The following is a 23,224-nucleotide window of genomic DNA, read 5'->3' on the forward strand; positions in this document are numbered from 1 at the left end:
TGCAGCCAAGTAATCCATGGAAGAGAGAACAGGTTTACCTAATAAAAGCAATGTGATCTGTTGCACCAACACTCACCACAGATCTTCAGTGGGGCCTCCAGCTCCAGAAGGATGGGCTGACTCAGGAAGATCTCACGAGACTTCAGACACAACCCTCTGATCTCATTCTCCGACAGCTGAACGTTCTTCCCTGGACGGCATCCCTTTACTGGAAGACAAAAAATTGGTACAGAGATCGTCAATATCCCACTACACACAATATACATGTACAAAGCTTATATCTTATTTCCCCACTTCAAGATCCAATTGTCCGGGCTAAACTTGCAAAAGGCAAATATTTTCTGCAATGGAACCGCATTCCTGTCAGCTTGGCAAGTATATGAATGCCGCCATTAAGTCACGAGGAAGCCTCAGTGGAAAATACAATGGTTGAGTGAGATCCAGCATACAAATGAATGAGCGATGGAAGCTTGCATCTTGTCAGTGATCTACAATCATTGCCTTTGGCAGCTTGATGTACCAAAAACTCAGGGTTGTAATAAAATTTATTATCTCTATCCGAAACAACTAATCGATTATGAAATCAATCGATTACAATTTTCATAATCGATTAATCGGCCAATAGCACAATGGGGTTAAAAAAAATAAAATTAACCCTTTATAGTACAAAAAAAGCAAATCGCCTCTGTAAATATTACTTTCACTGTCCCACAGTAAAAAAATGAACCCCTTACAGTAGCGATTATTTGCTCTTTGTACTTATTTTTTGTGTTTTTTTTACTCCATTATGTTACTAAACATCTCAGGCCTGGGTTCACACCTCTGTTTTTTGGTGCTTTTTGCAGAAACACACTGCAGTTAATTTACATATTTCCCTATGGGACACATTCACATCCATGATTTTGTTTCAGCTGCTGCCTATTTGGAAAGGGGCGGGGACTTTAATGCAAAACGGTGCGATTTTGTTTTTTTTGGTTCAATATACTTCAATGGAGAAGCTGCAGAAAAGCATGCAATGTGTTTTTGCAGCAATTTGTGTTTTGTAATCTGCCCAACACCAAATTGGCCCAAAAAATAAATAATTTTTTTTTTTTTTTAAGGCTACTATCCGATCGATTAATCGAAACAATCGGCCAACTAATCGATTATGAAAATAATAGTTAGTTGCAGAATATATATATATATATATATATATATATATATATATATATATATATATATATATATATATATATATATATATATATATATATACACATATACATACATATATACATACATATATATATACATATATATATACATATACATATACATATATATACACATACATATATATACATATATACATATACACACACACACACACACACACACACACACACACAAATGTGGGTTCAGCTGAACATGATTTCAAACCCGCCTTCAGTGTAAATGTATCCTAAAAAAAAAAAAAATTTAATAATATAAAATAAAAATATATAAATAATAATAAAAAAATAAGCCAGAAAAGGCCTGGTCTTCAAGTGGTTTAAAAAAAAAAAAAAGCTTGGAAAACAGTGACTGCAGGCAGACCTCTCTCAAACATAGAACTGCGGCAACAAGCGCTTTAATTCCATTTCCAGGGATGTTATTGTTGATTTAACAGGCTGAAGTCATTTCCTCCAGCTATGTGCAGCATCTGATCCCAACATGGAGCACAATATCATCTGGGTGATCAACAATTCAGTAAAACAAAAACAAGGTTATGTGACAAATTGATAAAAAGATCTAGCAACATTATTCCTGTAGTCTTATTGTGAGAAAATATTTGTATAGTATAATGGATCTAATCTGGGGGGGGGGGGGGGGGTCAGCTGTCAAACTCATCAGGACCCCCTCCCTGCCCAGGCCCAACCTAAACCCACAAGCCCAGTCCTGACTGTCAGGAGTGGAACAATACGGGTGCACCCTGATAGCACATGGCCGTGACCAGAGAAAGCAAACAAACCAGTATAACCGCAGGAACACCAGCCTGACAACCCAGGCAACTGCAAACACCAACAGCCAGGCAGAGATCAGAGCAAACACACTAATGGGCAGATCAGCGACTTCAGAGATTTACAAGCGTGTAGAAGGTGTGGAGATTATCAGGTGCAGCACACAAAAGGTGGCGGTCTGATGGGAATCATCCAGAAGGTGCAGCTGATGGGAGAGGTTTGTGGAGAACATTGGCTGATGTAATGGAGCGCAGCGCCTTGCTACAGAGCTGAAGGTCATTGTAGACATTCAATTACCCTGAACGGTTTGTTTAGGCCCAATATTTCCGCAAGCCATCCAATCAACCATGAGGACCTGAAACGCTATTCAACACCAAGGCTGGCCATACATTATACAATTTTCCTTTAGATTTCCCTAAACCATATGAGGCAAGGGTTGACAAATTTGTTCGGAATCTAGGAGCCAGCTAAAAAAGTTAGGAGCCAGAAAACGCACCCCGTCCGGACGAGATTGCGCGTAGAAGCGAACACATACGCGAGCAGCGCCTGCCTATGTAAACGGTGTTCAAACGCAATTTTGAAGCGTGACATGTTGGGTATGAATTTACTCGGCGTAACATTATCTTTCATAATATTTAAAAAAAATGAGGATAACTTTACTGTTGTCTTATTTTTTTTATTAAAAAAAGTAATTTTCCCCCCAAAAAAAAGTGCGCTTGTAAGACCGCTGTGCAAATATGACGTGACAGAAAGTATTGCAACGATCGCCATTTTATTCTCTAGGGTGTTAGGATATATATATATATATATATATAAATAATGTTTGGGGGTTCTAATTAGAGGGAATAAGATGGCAGTGAAAATAGTGAAAAATGGCATTAGAATTGCTGTTTAACTTGTAATACCAACGGCTCACCCCCAGCTCACAAAAAAAATTTTTTTTTGCCCACCTTCCAAGCCAAGTCGCCAGGACACTATTTCTAGTCGCCATGGCGACCTGGCGCCCGGGATTTGTCGATCCCTGACATAGTTGAAAGTAAACTTATTTAATTTTCATGAGAAGTTTAATCACAATGTTTCAAACTGAAAAGAGCCGAGACACCAAGGACATAATGTACTCTGAGATACTTGTTTGATAAGCCCCCCGAAAGATACATAATAAAAAGGAACAACGTGATCCGTGTCATGAAGGAACCGGGCATGACTGAGCCTCTGCAAGAATCTGAAGATTCAGACTTAAGCCTCGTACACACGGTCGGACATCCAACAAAATTTCCCTTGGATTTTTGTCCTAATTGATTGTCCGGTCACACCCATAGCATACACACGCTCTGGCTTTTTCGGCAACCAACACGAACGTAGTGACGTTTCAACGTACTGCCGAGCGTTTAAAGAGGAAGTTCAATTCTCCGACGTCACCCATTGCGTTCCTTCAGCTACTCTATAGTTAGTTGACGTTTCGTGCGAGCGCTTTTCTAGATTTCGAAACTTGCCGCGTCTCGAATGTGCTTTTTCAAATACGAACGCTAGTTTTACTAGACAGAAGGCTTCCGGCTGCTCTTTACTTCTGAGCATGCGCATTTGTACTTTGTCCAAAAGTCCGATTGTTTGCTGTACACACGGTCGGACTTTGCACCATCGGACTTTTATTGACGTAAAGTTAGTCCGTTCGCAGACCCAACTTTTTTTGTCCAAAAAAGGTTGGTCCGATGGGACGTACACACGGTCGGACAAATGAGAAAAGTTGCGGATTTTGAAGTTGGTTGCCCAAAAGTCCGACTGTGTGTATGGGGCTTTACATTCTAAGGCCCCTTTCACATGGAGCGGATCCGTTTTAAAACGGACTCCACTATCTCAGCTGAGAATGCTCTGCTGATCCCCACTAAGTCGGCAGATGACGGGTCCGTCTCCACCCACTGTGCAGGGACAGACCTATCAGTGCTTCACTCTCCTCTATGGCGAGACGAAATGAAAACTTTATTTTTTTAATTTGTTAAAAAAAAAAAAAATTCTAGCAGAAAATGTTTTACTTGTAAGCGACAAGAGTCAGAAAAAAGTTTGGTCTTCAAATGGTTAAATTTTCCATCTACACACCAGAGTTCTTTCCTTTGATAAAAGCCCCAAAAAATAAAAGTTACTTTGTTTACACTTGGCCTGGATTTTGTTTTCCAGCTGTGAGAACTCTGCACTTGTTAGTAAGATGGTGACATGCTATCTTGAAGATCAGGAAGGGAAAAAGATGGTGATTTTGATTCTTCACAATTAATCGTGTGTTGTAATAACGTCCCGTGTACATGAAGCCTTTAGGTCTTAGAGCGGAGTTCCGGCCACAATTTCACTTTTTATATATAAATACCCCTGTAATACACAAGCTTAATGTATTCTAGTAAAGTTAGTCTGTAAACTAAGGTCCGTTTTGTTAAGTTGTTACAGCATTTAGACACTTTATAAATAGAAATTGACTGGGGCCATCTTAAGTGTGGGCATCATGAAGCCAGACTGTATGACTTCCTGGATTTCAGCCTTGCAAATCTCGCACATGCTCAGTGCTGCACAAGCAGTGTCAGATCAGGTTTCAGCACCTGTACTGTCCAAGTCACATGATTCTTTGAGACTGGGGAGTGCACAGACTCCTGGAAAGTTACACCCACTACATTCCCAGGAGTCTGTGCGGTGTAGGTTAGGAAGCATTCAGCACCTAGGTGCAGGAAGTGGGAAGATTAACTATTCTGCCTAGTAACAACACTTTGAAGGCACCTAAAAAAAAAAAAAAAAAATTCGTAAAGGACTAATGACATTTTTTTAAAACTACTGATGTAATGTTATATTTATGGGTGGAACTCCACTTTAAATAAGGTGCGTCATGAAAACTGAAGACAAAACAAAAACAATTAAAATTCAGCTAAAAACGTATCACATGCCTGGAGCAGCATGTTCACACTCCATCAGTCGCTCTCTATTGAGGGCAGCCAACACTTAACAAGCCATTTAAAAAAAACGCATCTCCAGCCAAAATGGTGTTTGCTTTGGATACAGTTGAGAAAACTCAGGATATTTGTCCAGCTTTTCCCCCATAGAACTCCACTGGGAGATGATGGCTTTGCCTTGCTCTGCACATACCAATCTCGCCAAGTGCCGGTTCACATGACAGCGACTTGGGATCCGACTTGTCAGACCTCAAGTCGCCCCAAGTCACTTGACATCAGTAATCCCATGCTAGTCAATGAGAACCGTCTTAAAGCGGAGCTCCACCCTAAAGTGGAACTTACGCTCATCGGAACCCCTCCCCGGTGTCACATTGGACACCTTTCAGGGGGGGAGGGGGTGCAGATACCGATACAGGTATTTGCACCCACTTCCGGCCACACAGTCTGCAGGCATGATGTCAGATCATGTCCCGCCCCCCCGGTTGTGATCTGGGAAACACACAGCTCCCAGAACACAGCAGGAACCAGTCAGCTCGCGCATGCGCCATAGGGAACCATGCAGTGAAGCCGGAGCGCTTCACTTCCTGGTCCCCTCACCGAGGAAGGCAGCAGAGTCACGAGCGATCGCTCGTCCTCTGCTGAGGACGGCGCTGGACTCCAGGACAGGTAAGTGTCCTAATATTAAAAGTCAGCCGCTGCAGTATTTGTAGCTGCTGGCTTTAAATATTTTTTTCTCAGCGGACCTCCGCTTTAATGTACACTATTGAAGTCGCTCCGACTTCAGAAAAAGGTTCCTGTACTACTTCAAGGCGACTTCTAGCCGACTAGTACCCATTGATTTCAATGGAAGTCGCCTCCAACGTCAGATCACTGTCTTAACTGAAGTGACTTTACAGGAAAAAAAAAAAAATGTTCACTCAGGCAAACCCCTCCCTCCCACAGAGCGGATTATTCTGCGATAGGCCACAGCCAAAGTCGCCTGTCCTGGAGGCAACTTTAAGTCGCGCTGTAAGTCGGGTTGCCCCCGTGTGAACTGGCACTTAGAGACGGACAACTGCAAAATCTAATATTTATTGATTAGAGGGAAATCTACCTTCAGTACTTTACTGCTGTCCATGCCTTCATTTGCCATTTCCTGCGTCAGTATACTGTCCAAGCGTCAGTGGTCTAAGACAGGAAGTGAAAGAAATCTCACCAATTCCACAGGAAGGCGTGCTCAGTCCAAATCTAAAGATATGCTGTCTGGCATTACACGAATGTTCAAATGTTCCGTTTCACCATTGCCCTGCAATCCGCCAGCCTCAGTAAGGGAAACAGGCAGTGGAGCCTTGCCGCTTCACTGCCCGTTTCCTACTGTGCTTGCGCGAGTCGCACGGCGCTTTGTGAATGGGCGGCTGACTTCTGGGAGACAGTGTTCCCAGAAGTCAGCGTGCCCCATTCCCCAGAAGACAATCCGAAGAGGATGAGACCGAGGACCACTGCAGACAAGGAAGGGGAAGATTAGGAAGATATGCCTACACAGACATTTCTGGTAAGTAAAAAAATAAATAAAAAGTCCTAATTATTATTTTTTTTTTTTTAGGGTGGACCTCCGCTTTAAACTGGTTTACACAGAATCTGGTGCAGCTGTGCATGGTAACCAATCAGCTTCCAACCTCACCTTGTTAAATGAAAGGAACACTAAAGGCTTTTTTTTTTTTTTCTAAATAACAAACATGTTATACTTACCTCCACTGTGCAGCTCGTTTTGCACAGAGTGGCCCCCTAACCCGGTCTTCTGGGGTACCTCGGCGGCTGTCTCGGCTCCTCCTCGCAAAAGCTTTCCACATGCAAGCTCGCATGAAGGTGGAAAGATTTTGCGAGCGCGCTCCTGTGATACAGCGGCAGGCATAGCCGCCGATTGTATCACTCGTCCCCACCCCCACGTGCCGCTTCATCCGCTGTGATTGACAGCAGTGCCAGCCAATGGCCACGCTGCTATCAATCCGTCCAGCCTAGCCAATCAACGGCCAGGCTGGGAACCAAAGAGGATCAGGTGGACGCGCGCGGGACTTTCGAAGGGTCCGGTAAGTAAAATGGGGGTTGGGGGGGGGGCGCGGTTCCGTCAGATGTTTTTTCACCTTAATGCATCCTACATTGACAACCCCTTTAAGCTTTGACAATATCTGAAAGCCGATTGGTTATTATGCAGAGCTGCACCAGTTTAAGTAAATCTCCCCCAGTGTGACAATATCTCCTCAATCAGGAACAAATAGAATCTTACATATTTTGCTCTCTCTTTCTCCAGATAGTCACCTGACCAGCAAAGTGCCTCCATGAAGGGGTGACAATAGACATTATTGCTAGATCACCGCTATACTGGCTATTAGGAACAAAGTCACAAACAGTATGAGCAACAATAAAAATCTAAAATTACAGAAACCTCTTCCAGATGATCATTAGTGATGTCAAAGCCCAAATTACAGGCCGGGCTCAGAACACATAATGAGTGTTTTTCTGCATTTCAGTCTTTCACATTCCAGGGGGCCGTACCGCCTTTCATCCAGAACAAGTATGTGATGAGAAAGAAGCTGGAGATCAACAAAAGAGATAAAGGATTGGGGGACTAATCCCAAGAGGGGGGAAAAAAAGAAAAAGAAAGCTTCAAATATTAACTGACATTTTCTCCTAAAGTGTTACTAAACCCAGGACCCGTATTCTCTGCTGCCCCACAGTATACAGAAATACAATTTTAGTAAATATAAAAATGGCTAAAAACATTTTAGCAGTATATATAAGTCTTGTGACTTTTCAGTGTCATGCGAAAGCTTGTAGGAGTTTATCCTATGAGACTGCATGAACCCTGACCCCTCTGTCTGGGCAGTGCATGCAATTAGCACAAGGCCGGGGGGGAGAATCAGGGCTGTGGAGTCGGTATATAAATGTTCCGACCCCTCAGTTTTATGTACTTCCGACTCGTCTGTATTAATATGCGAATGTATTTTATACATTCCTTGAGGGAAAGAAACGCAACCTACCACAGGACTACTGGCTGGGAAGCCAACAGTCTACTGTATTGCACAGTTTAAGCAAAAGACAAACACAACGAAAACAACGTTTTTTATTCTAAAACATGATTTTCCTAGGAGAATCCCATAGTCATGTTTAAATTTTAAGCTAACAATCGGAGTTTACAAGTTTGTATAGCCTTAGCTAAATGACAGCAGTTTTTCCAATGGTTTACAGCTTCAGTCTTGAACTATTGGCCCTCCATTCCCTTCACTTATACAAGTGTCTCACTCTCTAGTCCTGCAAAAAACATATTTATTTAATCCCTTATCAGTGAGAGGCTAGGTTACACATGGACGCTGCATTCCCTGTAAAAGCAGAACACAACACTATGGAAAGTATAAGTATTGCAGCTCCTAATTGTGCGTTGCGTGCCATATAGTGAAGCACATGAAAAGCATGCTTCTTCACGGTCACTTAACGTGTTCGTTTCGCGGTTACGTGAGGCACTGCATGCATTGGTCTTTATTCTTACAGTAGAGAAGTCATTAATTATAACTTTTTGTGAATTGGGACATTTAAACTTGCTTTTTTTTTTATTTATTCCAATCTAAATTTAGTAGGAGTCGGTGCATTGTTTGCCGACTCCAGGTACCCAAAATTTCCCCCGACTCCGAAGCCCTGGGAGGAATAGAAGAAAATAACCCCTCTAGCAGTACACATCAAGCTGAGCATGTGCATAGTGACTCCAAAGGCTTTGAACTATCAGATGGATTGGGAGGATCAGAGAAGACAGGATCAAACAGCTTGATTTTTTTTATTTTACACAAAAGCAGAGGATTAACCCCTTAGGTGCCACTGCAAGTACAACAAGCATGCTTTACTGCAGGGGGTAGGCAACCTGGGGCTCTCCAGCTTCCCCCCCAGTTGCCTAACTGCATATACACGCACACCGATTTTACTGCTGTGGGTTTAGTAACACTTAGAGGAAGAAGGGCCAATGCTCCAATACTCCTTCAGCCACACTTCTCTGACCTGTATTCAGCCGACAGTGAGCTAAAATCTGCTGTTAGATTACATCACTCAACGGGTCCAGGGACTGGAGAGATCCTGGCTAATATCGGATCACCCCAGATGCCTGCCTGACTGCTGGCTTAGCCTCTCAATGGTGCACTGCTGAGAGCCTGAGCCAGCCGCTTCCACCCCTTTCCCCAGGAGGAGCAGAGCATAGAGCTGAACACTGCGAGCTGAGCAATCAGTGGTCTTGTATCTCTCAGAGGCAGCAGGGGACGGATGCAGCATCATGACCAAAGCTGCAACCACCTTATTTTACATCCATCACTAGAGATTTTTATGGCTGGGATGAGCTCATGTTTGGCTCAAACCTGCAGAAGGTTGTCACTCAAATTTGACTGGGGCATTCTCCACTCATAGCTGCACATACAAAAAGGAGTGAGGATGATTGTGAACATCAATGACCTAAGGTGGCCACAATTTCAGACCAAACCCAAGAGGCAAGTACTATTCCTGGGTCTCCTAGGTATTTTTTTACAGCCCAATCGCGTTAAACTATGCATTACTAAGGGTTGACAGGTCAAAAAACATATCCAAATGTGTTTTCCAATGCAATGCAGGTATGCGCCCACTACTGTAGTATGGCTGCAACGCCATTTGTCCATAAAGCCTTAAAGCGGAGTTCCACCCAAAAGTGGAACTTCCGCTTTAAGCACCCCTTGCATGCCACATTTAGCATGTCATTTTTTGGGGGGGCTTCAGTAGGAGTGGGACTTCCTGTCCTACTTCCACATGCATGCGCAGTGAGTGCCCGGCTGAAAGCAGTCACGACCGGGTGCCCACAGTGTGAATGGAGGTACCGGGGAGACGAGCGACACTCTGGGTGGCTGCATCGCCGGGCCGTGGAGCATGCAAGTGTCCATTTATTAAAAGTCAGCAGCTATACTTGTAGCTGCTGACTTAACATAAAAAGACTTAAGACTTAACGCATTAAGCAAAGGAGTGAAATTATATATACCCCCCCGCCTTTTACTTACCCCTTGCCATCACTTGATCCAGCGTCATGCCCATCTGCTGCTCTTCTTTCCCATTACTTCCTGGTCTCTCAGGCTTGGCTGAAGCCATTGGCTCCCACTGCTGTCAAAGCCAGCGATGAGGGAGCAAGGGGCGGGGCTGAACCCCACTGTCAGTCAACAATGAGGCTCAGGAACAAACCTGCATGAGTGTCCCCACCGAAAGCAAGTTTCTATGGAGGCACTCATTGGCGGTGGAGGAGCCAGGAGTGCCAACAGGGGACCGAGAAGATGAGGTTCAGGGCTGCTCTAGGCACTGCCATTGCACAAAGCAGAACAGTATAAAAAATAAAAAAGCATTTACAATCACTTTAATCACAGCAGAGAAACAAAACGATGTGAAAGAACCCTCAAGTTACATAAACACTGGCAACTTTATCATGTTTGTTTTGCAACGACAGGCTTAGGGCTAAATTACATGAACAATTTTAATCTCTTGCTACTGAGAGATTAGACATCTTGTTGGCGGTCACAATATTAGGCCAGAGCCGCACAGCTCAATCAGGAAGGGGGAACAGAAGCATACTTCTGCGCTTACCGTTCTCAACAACTTCTCAATCCTATTTTTCAGGGCGACCACCTTTCTTTGCAGTGTAAAAAAATAAAAATAAACAAAAAAAGGAGACCTATATACGTTACCAACACCCATATATAGAATAGGAAAGTAAGGGATCCCCCAGGGTGGGGCTTTAACGGTAACAGCTCGTTAAATTAGAAGCATAGTGATAGTAATAAAAGTTCATTATACAATAAAAAAAAAAAAATGATTTAAAATCAAGGTTCATGTTTCCGACTAGTCCACAGGGGTTCATTCAGGCCCTACGCATTTCAAGACCTTGTCCCTTCATCAGGGGCCAGTGTCCGTGTGGGGTCACACTATATATGATATAAGACATAAACAAACATATTTAAAAATGTTGCATGAATTGCTTTTGTACAAAATAGGAGAACATTGAAGCTGAATACATATACAAGTACATGTACAAAAGCAATTCATGCAACATTTTGAAAGATGTTTGTTTATGTCTTATATAGTGTGACCCCACACGGACACTGGCCCCTGATGAAGGGACAAGGTCGCGAAACGCGTAGGACCTGAATGAACCCCTGTGGACAAGTCGGAAACCTATCCATGAACCTTGATTTTTAATATTCATATTTTTTGTATTGTTTAATAAACTTTAATTACCATCACTACGCTTCTAATTTAACGAGCTGTTACCGTTAAACCCCCACCCTGGGGGATCCCTACCTTTCTTTGCAGCGTCCCCAGAAGCTGCACAGTAGCCACCTGTAGAAGGGGGGGCGCTCCCACCTGGCAGAAAAAGACCCCGTTTACCGATAAACAGGCAGGAGGGTTTAATACTCTACATGGGAAGGAGTAACTAGGGGTTGCTAAACAGTGAATAAAATGGTTCCCCATGGAGTAAGCCACAGAAACAGCCTGCATGCTGGTAAAATGCACCAGTGGTGTGCGATCAGTAAGGCCTTGTGTACACACCAAGCCATGTTATTCCAATTCTGGTGTGTTAGTGTAGCCAGGGAAGCACAGGTACAGCATCCAGCCCTGATATCAATGTGCCAAAAAAACATGTCGGGCTGCAATATGTAGCACTGTGGTCTCTGAACACACACAGCCCTCAACTGCCACACAATATCCAGCAGTCACATCAGGATAGGCTGCTGGCAGAAAGCTGGACACTGCACCCGTACCTGCACATAAACACTGGGATTTAATGACCATACATGTAGCAGCTATGCGCTACATGAGCCATTGGTTCTCTCCAATGTGGTTAATTTCTACACCCAACCATAGAGAGAAAAAACACACACACAAAAAAATAAAAGGTTTTAAATTGTCATACAAATAAATATTTTAAATCAAATCTATTTTTTTTACATGCTGTGGGCAAATTTCTGTCAATCACAGGCTGTTCCACACTGCTCCAGCCTGCGTCTACAAATAAGAAGGTGAAGCCTCCATCAATCAAGATGCAATATGCCACTTACATTGTTTTTAGCTGCTTACTGGGCATGGAGGAGGGAAGAGAGTGTCATTTACCAGTGTGTGTATATGCCCACTTGTTTAAATAAAAAAATAAAATAAAAAAAACCCCACACCCAACAAGCAAGATCCCATTCATTTAAATGGCACCTTTTGACATATGAGAATTTTGTCACCCAAAGTAAAATGCCTGAAAAACACCTTCAGGTCAAACAAAAGAAAATGCGCTTCTTTGGGGCAGATCATAGGCATTTCCCTGCTTCCGTGCTTTACAACCCTTTGCTAGTGGCCGAAGCTGGGTTACCAGCACCCCGTGTAGCACTGCTGCCGACACACCAAAGATGCCGCTTGCAGGACTTAGCGTCATGCCGACGCAGCGCTCTAGTATGATGAAAGCACTCAGGCCCTCACACTGGAACTACAAAGGAGGCATTTTTTCCCCCCATGTGCTTTACATGCGCTAAAGCTCCTGAAACGCCTCCAGCGTAAAAAGGGTTTCAAGCGCCTGTGAGCCTCCTTTCCCGCTGTCTGGGCAATGCTGGTCTCCACATGACTTTGTATACATCTGCATTCCTTTTTAAAACAAATCAGCACGGCACTCCTTTCACCAAAGCTGCAGGCTCCAATTTCGGGGAAAGTTACCTGCTGGCAGAGTACCAGACTTATCACCCAGATCAGCCGTATCCATTACCTTCCACATGCCCAATTTGCATGTTTAGTGTCCTTCTCACCAGCCAAATCTCACACCCGACATATGGATTCAGTTGTCGAATATATAATTTACCAGAATCCGAGACAGGAGCAGAAAGGAAAAGCACAAGTGAAACCAACTAAATAACTTGTTTCCCCTTCTCAATGCTGACTAAATTGAGGGATGTGGTCAACAGCTCCATCCGTGCTCCTCCGCATCAACCCCAATGAGGATTCAAGGGCGCCCTGTGACCAAGAGGACAGCAACCCCAATGAGGATTCAAGGGCGCCCTGTGACCAAGAGGACAGTAACAGTATAACAACTAAAAGCCATTTTATAGTACTGGCCAGGGGGTGCGAGGGGGTCCTGCTCAGGTAGGCTGCATGGAGCCCTCTATGATTTCTAACAGCAGCCCTGGTCACCAGGACAAAAAATCTACCAATAGGGACCCTAGTTCTGGCGACAACCAGGGGTATCCTCCCACTTCCTGTTTTGGCTATGGGACAGGAAATAAAAGACACCTCTCCAAAGGTATGGGGGGGGGGGGGGGGGGGGAAGAGGGGGAAAGAAAAACAAAAAACCCCCATACAGAAAAAAAGATTGAAGTGAAGACCATTATTCTAGACCAGTGATGGCAAAGCTTGGCACCCCAGATGTTTTAAAACTACATTTCCCATGATGCTCATGCACTCTGCAGTGTAGTGGAGCATCATGGGAAATGTAGTTCCAAAACATCTGGGGTGCCAAGGTTTGCCATCACAGTTCTAGATAGAAAAAATAAATAGAAAAAATAAATAGAAACAAAAATAAATAAAGGTTTTTCCTTTAGTTCTACTTTAATCTTACAGCGCTGGTGTCCGAAATTTGATTTCCAACATGAGCAGAATGTGCAGAGAGACGGATGTTCATTCAGGGTTTGCACAACTTCCTCCTGAATGTGTCCTGTGCATGTAGAGCAGTGGCACCAATGACGAGGGCATCGTTCCTCCCCACCGAGACCCAACAACTAGGGCCTCATTTACTCACACTGCACCTAAAGTCTGAAGGACAGTAAACTGGCCCTTTATTTAGAACAGGGGTCTCAAACTAGCAGCCCTCCAGCTGTTGCGAAACTACAAGTACCATGAGGCATTGCAGTACTGAGAGTTATATGAAGTTATTAAAGCGGGAGTTCACCCAATTCATTTATATTTTCTCTTTTCCCCTTAGCTTCATGCTCGTTTTCTCTAGGGGAATCGGCTATTTGTGTTAAAATATGATCCGTACTTACCGTTTTCGAGATGCATCTTCTCCATCGCTTCCGGGTATGGGTCTTCGGGAGCGGGCGTTCCTTCTTGATTGACAGTCTTCCGAGAGGCTTCCGACGGTCACATCCATCGCGTCACTCGTAGCCGAAAGAAGCCGAACGTCGGTGCTGCTCTATACTGCGCCTGCGCACCGACGTTCGGCTTCTTTTGGAAAATCGTGACGCGATGGATGCGACATTTGGAAGCCTCTCGGAAGACTGTCAATCAAGAAGGAACGCCCATTCCCGAAAGCGACGGAGAAGATGCATCTCGTAAACGGTAAGTACGGCTCATATTTTAAAACAAATAGCCGATTCCCCTAGACAAAACGAGCATGAATCTAAGGGGAAAAAGTGTAAGCTATGGGTGAACCTCCACTTTAAACATGACTCCCACAGGCAGAGGCATGATGGGACTTGTAGTTTTGCAACAGCTGGAGGGCCACCAGTTGGAGACCACTGATTTAGAAAGTTGAGACCCCTGATGTAGAGGACTTTGAGGGAAGGGCAGAGACCAATGAGAATAGGGCTCTAGTGACAGACACAATGATATCATCTGTTAACTACAGACCCAGTTACTGAAAGGGGTTGTAAAGGTACAATTTTTTTCCCTAAATAGCTTCCTTTACCTTAGTGCAGTCCTCCTTCACTTACCTCATACTTCCATTTTGCTTTTAAATGTCATTATTTCTTCTGAGAAATCCTCACTTCCTGTAACTCCACACAGTAATGCGAGGCTTTCTTCCTGGTGTGGAGTGTCGCGCTCGCCCCCTCCCTTGGACTACGGGAGAGTCAGGACGCCCTCTCCACATTGCAGATAGAGAAAGGAGCTGTGTGTTAGAGGGCGTCCTGACTCTCCGGTAGTCCAAGGGAGGGGGGCGAGCACGACACTCCACACCAGGGAGAAAGCCTTGCATTACTGTGTGGAGTTACAGACAGAAGAACAGGAAGTGAGGATTTCTCAGAAGAAATAAGGACATTTAAAAGCAAAATGGAAGGATGAGGTAAGTGAAGGAGGACTGCACTAAGGTAAAGGAAGCTATTTAAAGCGGGAGTTCACCCCAAAAAAAATTTTAACATTAGATTGATGCTCATTTTGTCAAGGGGAATAGGGTGTTTTTTTTTTAATCGAAGCAGTACTTACCGTTTTAGAGAGCGATCTTCTCCGCCGCTTCCGAGTATGGGCATTCCTATTGGATTGACAGGCTTCTGACAGTCGCATACATCGCGTCACGAGTAGCCGAAAGAAGCCGAACGTCGGTGCGGCTCTATACGGCGCCTGCGCACCGACGTTCGGCTACTTTCGGAAAATCGTGACGCGATGTATGCGACCGTCGGAAGCCTGTCAATCAAATAGGAACGCCCAGTCCCGCAGCCCATACCCGGAAGCGGCGGAGAAGATTGCTCTCTAAAACGGTAAGTACTGCTTCGATTTAAAAAAAACAAAAACAAAAAAAAAACACCCGATTCCCCTTCACAAAACGAGCCTCAATCTAATGTTAAAAATTAACTTTTTGGGTGAACCTCCACTTTAAGGGGGAGAAGAAAAAAAACACACCTTTACAACCCCTTGAAGTCCCAGTCAGATTATTTTTAACAAAAGAGAAACACCTTACTAAAAAAAAAAAAAAAAAGTGTTGCAAACAATCAGTACTTCCCGAATTGTTACGTGGTTACTAATAACGAAAGGGCAAGAGTTCCATTACCAACATCTAATAAGCAGAGGACACATGTAACTGAATACAGATAGTGGGGAAATGAATGCCATAATATTTCTATAGATGGGGAACGGACTCGATAATATCTATACAGACAGGACTGGGGAGAAGTCGGCGTCAGATGTTTTGTGTTACTGCGATACAAATCAGCTTGTGGGTTGCATCATCCCTTGTATGGAGGGGAAAGGAGTTCCTGGGTAAATACCTGTGAAGATAAACCCTCTGGCAGTATACACCTCCCTTATAGACAGAGCCATAGCAGCAGCCAACAGGGACACAAGCAATCGTGTACACAGACTCTATAGCTACAGGAGGACTGTACATGAAAACTACATGGGTGGCTTCAGCATCACCTCCTGTACCTATAATATCCCCATAGACCCCTCGACGACATTTACCCACTCTGCCCCCCCCCCCCCCACGACAAACATCTCTTATGGCTGAAAAGAAGAGATCATATAGAGCAGCGGTCTGCAAACTACGGCCCACACATCACATGCAGTCCTTTGCTTGTCTTTATCTAGCCCTAGGGATATGCTCTCCTCTCCCCCCCCCCCCCCATTAGATTCCTATGTATTACACAGACACTTATAGATGTACGATATGTAGGCCATGTCGCATATAGATTTTTTTTTTTTTTAAGCAAAAACCTCCACATGAGATATAATGGAAGCAGCCTATATACTCTCCTCCCCCCCAAACATTAAATGTCTATGCCCCCCCCCATATGATCTCTGTATTATACACAGGAGGTGCATGTATAAGACCAAGTCCCCCCTGTAGATTAGGAGACATTAAACATCAAGAATATATATATATATATATATATATATATATATATATATATATATATATATATATATATATATATATATATATATATATATATATATATATATATATATATATATATATATATATATATATATATATATATATCACACATACATACACACACACACTGGGGGACACAGCCTTTTTTATACATTAGAACCTATAGAAGGGATACGCTCCCTGTAGATTAGATACCTATAGGAAGTTTATGTATACAATATGCAGGCCCTCCCCTCATTGGAGAGAGAGGGAAAAAAGTGCGTGTGTATACACGCTAAGATGACCACTCTACCCCTATGGGACTTCAATATATTAGACACCTACAGATGTACAAGAACTTTGCCTCTCATAAATCTATACATAATAGACAGGAACCTATAGGTGAATATATATATATATATATATATATATATATATATATATATATATATATATATATATATATATATATATATATATATATATATATATATATATATATTTTCCACCTCTATAGACTGCTATGCATTAGATCCCCATAAAAGTATATAAACCTACAGGAGGGACATGGTCTGCTATTATATAGCACCAACAGTTTGCACAGTGCTTTACAACACAAAAAGCAGACAATATTCTACATACACCTCCCTTACAGTACAGAGATATGGCAGGCAAAGCTTGTATACAGGCGTCTTATGTATAGAAGTCTATAGGGGGGGGGGGTAGAGGAGGACAGTCTTCCATTATACATATACCTCCTAGAAGAAGAGGGACAGCGCGCCGGTGCTAGTTAAAATTTAGAGGGGGGTCAGACAGTTAGGTGACTGACCATTGTAAATTGGTCCAAATTTGGGTCTCCGTTTCAGCTGGGCTGTGGGCTTGTTCTGTTGCTGGGGTGTTACACCACCCTGGGCGATGGGTGGCGGCAGTGAAGTCCAGGTTTGGGTGCCTTTTGCCAGCAGCCAATCAGGGAGAGAGTTTCTCTCCCTGGGCATGCTGGGAGAGGGTACTTATGGAACAGACGCCATTTTTAAGGGTCTTCTTCCTGTGTGGCGCCCACACCACGGCGCTCTGTGTTATGGCCTACCTGGCCGGGGCGAGCGTGTCGGGCGGCGTTCCTGGCTTCAGGCCTAAGTTGGTCCGGAGCATTCAAGCAGGACAGGGACTCCGTAGTAGACTGGGTTCCCACTTTTGAAGATCCCAAGCTAGTGCAGCTGTTCGGTGGGGAGTCCATCTGAGGAGCGCCAATGAGAGGCTGGCGGTCCGATGTTACAAAGAGGATTCAAGCGCAACTTTATTGAAAGGAAGGAGGGTTCCCTCTGTATCCACAATTCTAGCAGGTCGGTAGCAGAGACCATTGAAACATACAATTTCGTCAAGTCTGTGGCAGAGACTTGGTCCTAAGGAGATTCGAGCGGTGTCCCCGGCTGCTAGGTCAGGGAGAGGGGCCTATCCGGGCGCGCTGAGCCCACTCAAGCAAGAGTGGTAAAGAAAGTGTTAAAGTGCAACGCATTGGGAACAGGACTGTTCCAGGTACTACGCCTGAATCTGCTGTTCTCTCCTCATCTCTATTCCTTTCATCACCTGTTCACTGTTTTTACCCGGGTGGGTAATAAAGAGAACATAAAACATTTATTCGTGGACATTTCCTTACTGCTGCTGCATACATCATTCACCCCTAGAGATACGGAAAGAGCTATGAGGTAAGACAGCCATCCCAATCTATTCTCAGCGGCTCCTTCGGGGGTGAGTGCCACACACACTTCAGGTGTCTAAAGTATAGAAATCTATATAGGGGTGTAGCCCTAATATTCTACATATATAGGTCTCCGTTAGGGGTGCAACGGATCATGACCGATCCGTGATCCGAACGGGTCGCCCTGTTCGGATCGGCACACAACGCCTAGCTCCGGAGCGGTCGGCCATCTTGGTACACCCGGCCAGGCCAGTAGAAGGAGCCGTGAGCCCCGAGCGCATAGCCTGTTGCACTCCCCACCTCTCGTCCGATTGCCAGCCCTGCTGTGCCGTGTGACGTCACCGCCGCTTCCCCGTTACATTAGGTAGGAAGGTTATTGCTTAAACTGCATAATTGCGCACCTCAGTGCTGTGCAATGGCATCAGTGGGGTGTTGCACACCTCGCTGCTGTATGACAGTAGGCTACACTAGTGTCCTGAATGCCGTTCTAGTGCTCTGCTGCGCCAAAGCTGCGTACCTTTGCGGTGCACTAAAAACCAAACCAGTCTCTTCTGTTGGTGCTCTACCTCCAAGGTGTAATGCAAAAAAACGTTTCTAAAAAGGTTACCTATGGCCACCCCAGACTACAAGCTATAGCCCTGGTTCACACTGGGTACGATTTGAGATGCGATTTGACATGTCAAATCGCATCTCAAATCAGCGGCATTTGCTGGCAATGGCACTGTCCTAATCGGTGCGACGCCGCATCTGCGGTGCTGCACCGATTTCAAAAAGTAGTTCCTGTACTACTTTTTGCGATTTGGGGCCACGATTTACATTGAACCCTGCACAGATGTCTCTTATATCGCGGCAAAAATCGCAATTTTACCGCGATTTTGAATTCGCAGCAGTGTGAACCTAGCCATAGTGTTCACACATACAGCGTCACTAAAGTTTTTTTCTTATTGCTGATCCGAAAAACGATCCGTGAGTTTTTTGAGCCGTTGCACCCCTAGTCTCTGTGTATGAGGTTTAAAATACAAGGGTCCTGTTCCCTGTCGATTTCCATACATTAGACACCTAGAGATAGATGTATACAAGGACTACACCCCTCCCCCATATAGATTTTTTTATACATAAAACACTTATAGGAGGTGAATGTATATAGTAGGCAGGCTATGCCCCCCCCCCCCCCCCCAAGGAGATATGGGTTTTGTACCCCCTAAAGATTTTTTTATACATTAGACACCTGTTGACGCAGGTATAAGGTATAAGGGCTGTCTATTGGGTTTTATACATGGGGACACATACACATATATTATACCAGGGTTTCTCAACTCCAGTCCTCAAGGTGCCCCCAACAGGTCATGTTTTCAGGCTTTCCATTATTTTGCACAGGCGATTTGATCATTTTCACTGCCTTGGGAATTACCACAGCCGTTTCATCTGAGGGAAATCCTAAAAACATGACCTGTTGGGGCGCCTCGAGGACTGGAGTTGAGAAACACTGTATTATACACACACACACACACACACACACACACTTCTATACACCAGGTCAGGGATCTCCAAACTACGGCCCTTCAGCTGTTGCGGGAACTACATGTCCCATGAGGCATTGTTAAACTCTGACATTCACAGACATGACCGGGCATGATGGGAATTGTAGTTCCTGAACAACTGGAGGGCCATAGTTTGGAGACCCCTGCACTAGGTGAATACAGGCATACCCCGCTTTAAATACACTCACTTTACATACACTCGCGAGTAAGGACATACCCGCGAATGTATGTAAAGTGCCTTAAAAGTACTGTACAGACATGTCGCAGTAGAAGGAGCTGAAGCTTCGAGAGCATAGCCCGCCCTGTTCCAGTGTGCCCCCGACACCCCCACTACAGCTCCTGACACCCCAAATACAGCCCCTGACACCCTACTACACGCTAGAAGTGAAAAAAGGTATTGTTTCACTTTAAGTACATTTTCTTTTTACATACATGCTCTGGTCCCATTGTGTACTTAATAGTGGGGTATGCCTGTATATAAGGCCTATGCCCCCCATACATCACAGACAACCCCCTATAGGCTTCTATACACAAGACCCCCTATAGATATAGAAGGCCCACACCCCCATACATCTCACACCACCCCCTATAGGTGGAATGTGTTTGATATATATGCAGGCTATGCCCCTCCCCATACAATTATATTAGACTCCTATAGATGGATATACAAGGCCCATACAGACAGTCATCCCCTATACGAGATATGAGTGATACAAGTATAAAAGACTGTGCCTGGCCCTCCTATACATTGGACCCTATAGATATAGAAGGCTTATGCCCCCTATAGGAGGTGTGTGTGATAGAAGCAGGCTATGCCCCTCCCCTCAGAGGACTTCTATATTAGACCCCTATAGATAGATATACAAGGCCCATGTCCCTTACACAGCCCCCTATAGGAGGGGGTATAAATATAATATTAGACTATGCCTCCCCTCCTATAGACTACCATACTTTACACCCCCCACAGATATCTAAGGCCCATGCCCACCATACATCACAGACAACCCCCTATAGGCTTTTATACACAAGATCCCCTATAGATATAGAAGGCCTACACCCCCATACATTCACACCACCCCCTAATAGGAGGAATGTGTGTAATATAAGCAGGCTATGCCCCTCCCCCATAGGACTTCTATATTAGACCCCTATAGATGGATATACAAGGCCCAAACAGACAGTCGTCCCCTATATGAGATAGTGATATGAGTATAAAAGACTGTGCCTGGCCCTCCTATACATTAGACCATATAGATATAGGAGGTATGTGTGTATTATAAACAGGCTATGCTCCTACCCCATAGACTTATATTAGACCCCTATAGATGGATATACAAGGCCCATACAGACAGTCCCCAATATGAGTATAAAAGACTGTGCCTAGCCCTCCTATACATTAGATCCCATAGATATACATCCTATAGGGGGCATAAGCCTTCTATATGTGTGTAATATAAGCAGGCTATGCTCCTCCCCCATAGACTTATATTAGATCCCTATAGATATACAAGGCCCATACAGACAGTCCCCTATATGAGATATACAAGTATAAAAGACAGTGCCTAGCCCTCCTATACATTAGATCCCATAGATATACATCCTATAGGGGGCATAAGCCTTCTATATGTGTGGTATAAGCAGCCTATGCTCCTCCCCCATAGACTTATATTAGATCCCTATAGATATACAAGGCCCATACAGACAGTCCCCTATATGAGATATACAAGTATAAAAGACTGTGCCTGGCCCTCCTATACATTAGACCCTATAGATATACAACCTATAGGGGGCATAGGCCTTCTATAGGTGTGTAATATAAGCAGGCTATGCTCCTCCCCCATAGACTTATATTAGATCCCTATAGATATACAAGGCCCATACAGACAGTCCCCTATATGAGATATACAAGTATAAAAGACTGTGCCTGGCCCTCCTATACATTAGACCCCATAGATATACATCCTATAGGGGGCATAGGCCTTCTATATGTGTGTAATATAAGCAGGCTATGCCCCTCCCCCCATCGGACTTCTATATTAGACCCCTATAGATGGAAATACAAGGCCCATGTCCCTCACACAGCCCCCTATAGGAGGGGGTATAAGTATAATATTCGACTATGCCTCCCCTCCTATAGACTCCCACACTGTACACCCCCCACAGATATCCAAGGCCTATCCCCACCGTACAGCCCTCTATAGATCACAGAGAGCCCCCTATAGGAGATTATGTGTATAATAGAAAGCGGCGTACGTTCCCCCCTCCCCCTCCGTATAATATAAAGGTGGAAGCTCTCCCCTCCCCCCATAGCCCCGCGCACACAGCCAGCCCGGGAGCCGTCTATAGAAGCGCCCCCGCCCGGGCCCGCTCCTCGGACACGCCGCCCGCCTCTCACACTCACCCTCTAGCAGGCGCTGTATGATGGAGTCAATGTTGAGCTTCTCTCCGTCTCCCATGGTGGTTCGGGGGGTTTGCTGGGCTCTCTGCGGGGAGGTCACGTGCGTGCCGGTTCTCGGTCTCCGCCGGCTAATGACGTCAGTGCGCACACGAGGCCCCTCCCCGCTTCCCCGGACCTGCTGCGCATTTCTGTGAATGGAGCCCCCGTAGGGCGCATGCGCCGTCCAAGGACTGCCCGCTTCCCCCCGCCCCCCCCATTGGCTGCCGATGACGGAGGAATTCGAACGCGGGGTGGGCGGGGCACGCCCATTTCCGTTGCGTTAGCGAGTGCCAAAGGGGCTCGGCCCGCCGCGCGTTGATTGGCCGAGGGCCATGGTGGTCGCTGATTGGCGGGGGGCGGGGGGGTCGGCGAAGTGGGAAACGAGGCTATGCCGCAGAGACAAACTCGACACCTCATTGGTTGAAATGGCTTCTGCGGACGTGTGAGGCGGGGGCTGCCGTGAGGTCAATGCGTTGGGTGTAATTCACGTATGTGAGGGGTTATGCGTTGTATGTATATGTATATATACACTGTGTGTTCTACACATAAAGATTTATTACATGACAGAGGATTCCCAGAGCACCATGGGCTACCTAGGGTAGGTGGAGTGCCAGTTGCCAGCTTTTAGACACTTCTGACTGATTGGATACAGGTGGAGCTGTCAGATGAAGGGGTGGAGTCACTGCTCAGCCAATGGCTGGCTGCACACAAGAATGGGGTGGATTCACGTAGCATTTACGGCGGCGTATCTCCAGATACGCCGCCGTAATTTGAAATCGTTTACGCCGATTCACAGAGGCAGATTCGCTTTAAAAATAGGCTTCCTCCGCCGACGTAACTTGAATGCGGCGGCGTAGAATTGTGTGCAATATTTACGCTGGCCGCTAGGTGGCGCTTCCGATGTTTTTGGCGTAGAATATGCAAATTACCTAGATACGCCGATTCACAAACGTACGTGCGCCTGGCGGTAGTTTTTTTTTACGTCGTTTGCGTAAGGCTTTTTCTTGCGTAAGGTTACTCCTGCTATTAGGAGGCGCAGCCGATGTTAAGTATGGAC

The 23,224-nt window shown here is 45.0% G+C and overlaps 1 protein-coding gene across 1 annotated transcript in view; it reads right to left on the reverse strand.

Annotated features, from left to right (window-relative positions):
* Positions 1-22,309, reverse strand: part of LOC120943131 (serine/threonine-protein phosphatase alpha-2 isoform-like) — a 34,600-nt gene extending 12,291 nt beyond the window's left edge. The window contains exons 1-2 of the mRNA XM_040356252.1: positions 22,132-22,309; positions 77-208 (exon numbers count right to left, since the gene is read on the reverse strand). Of these exons, the coding sequence (XP_040212186.1) occupies positions 77-208; positions 22,132-22,186 (187 nt within the window). The 5' untranslated portion in view covers positions 22,187-22,309. The remainder of the gene's footprint in view (positions 1-76; positions 209-22,131) is intronic.
* Positions 22,310-23,224: the final 915 nt, after the last annotated feature.

This window comes from Rana temporaria, chromosome 6 (assembly GCF_905171775.1).
Source record: "Rana temporaria chromosome 6, aRanTem1.1, whole genome shotgun sequence".
NCBI classification, from domain to species: Eukaryota; Metazoa; Chordata; class Amphibia; order Anura; family Ranidae; genus Rana; species Rana temporaria.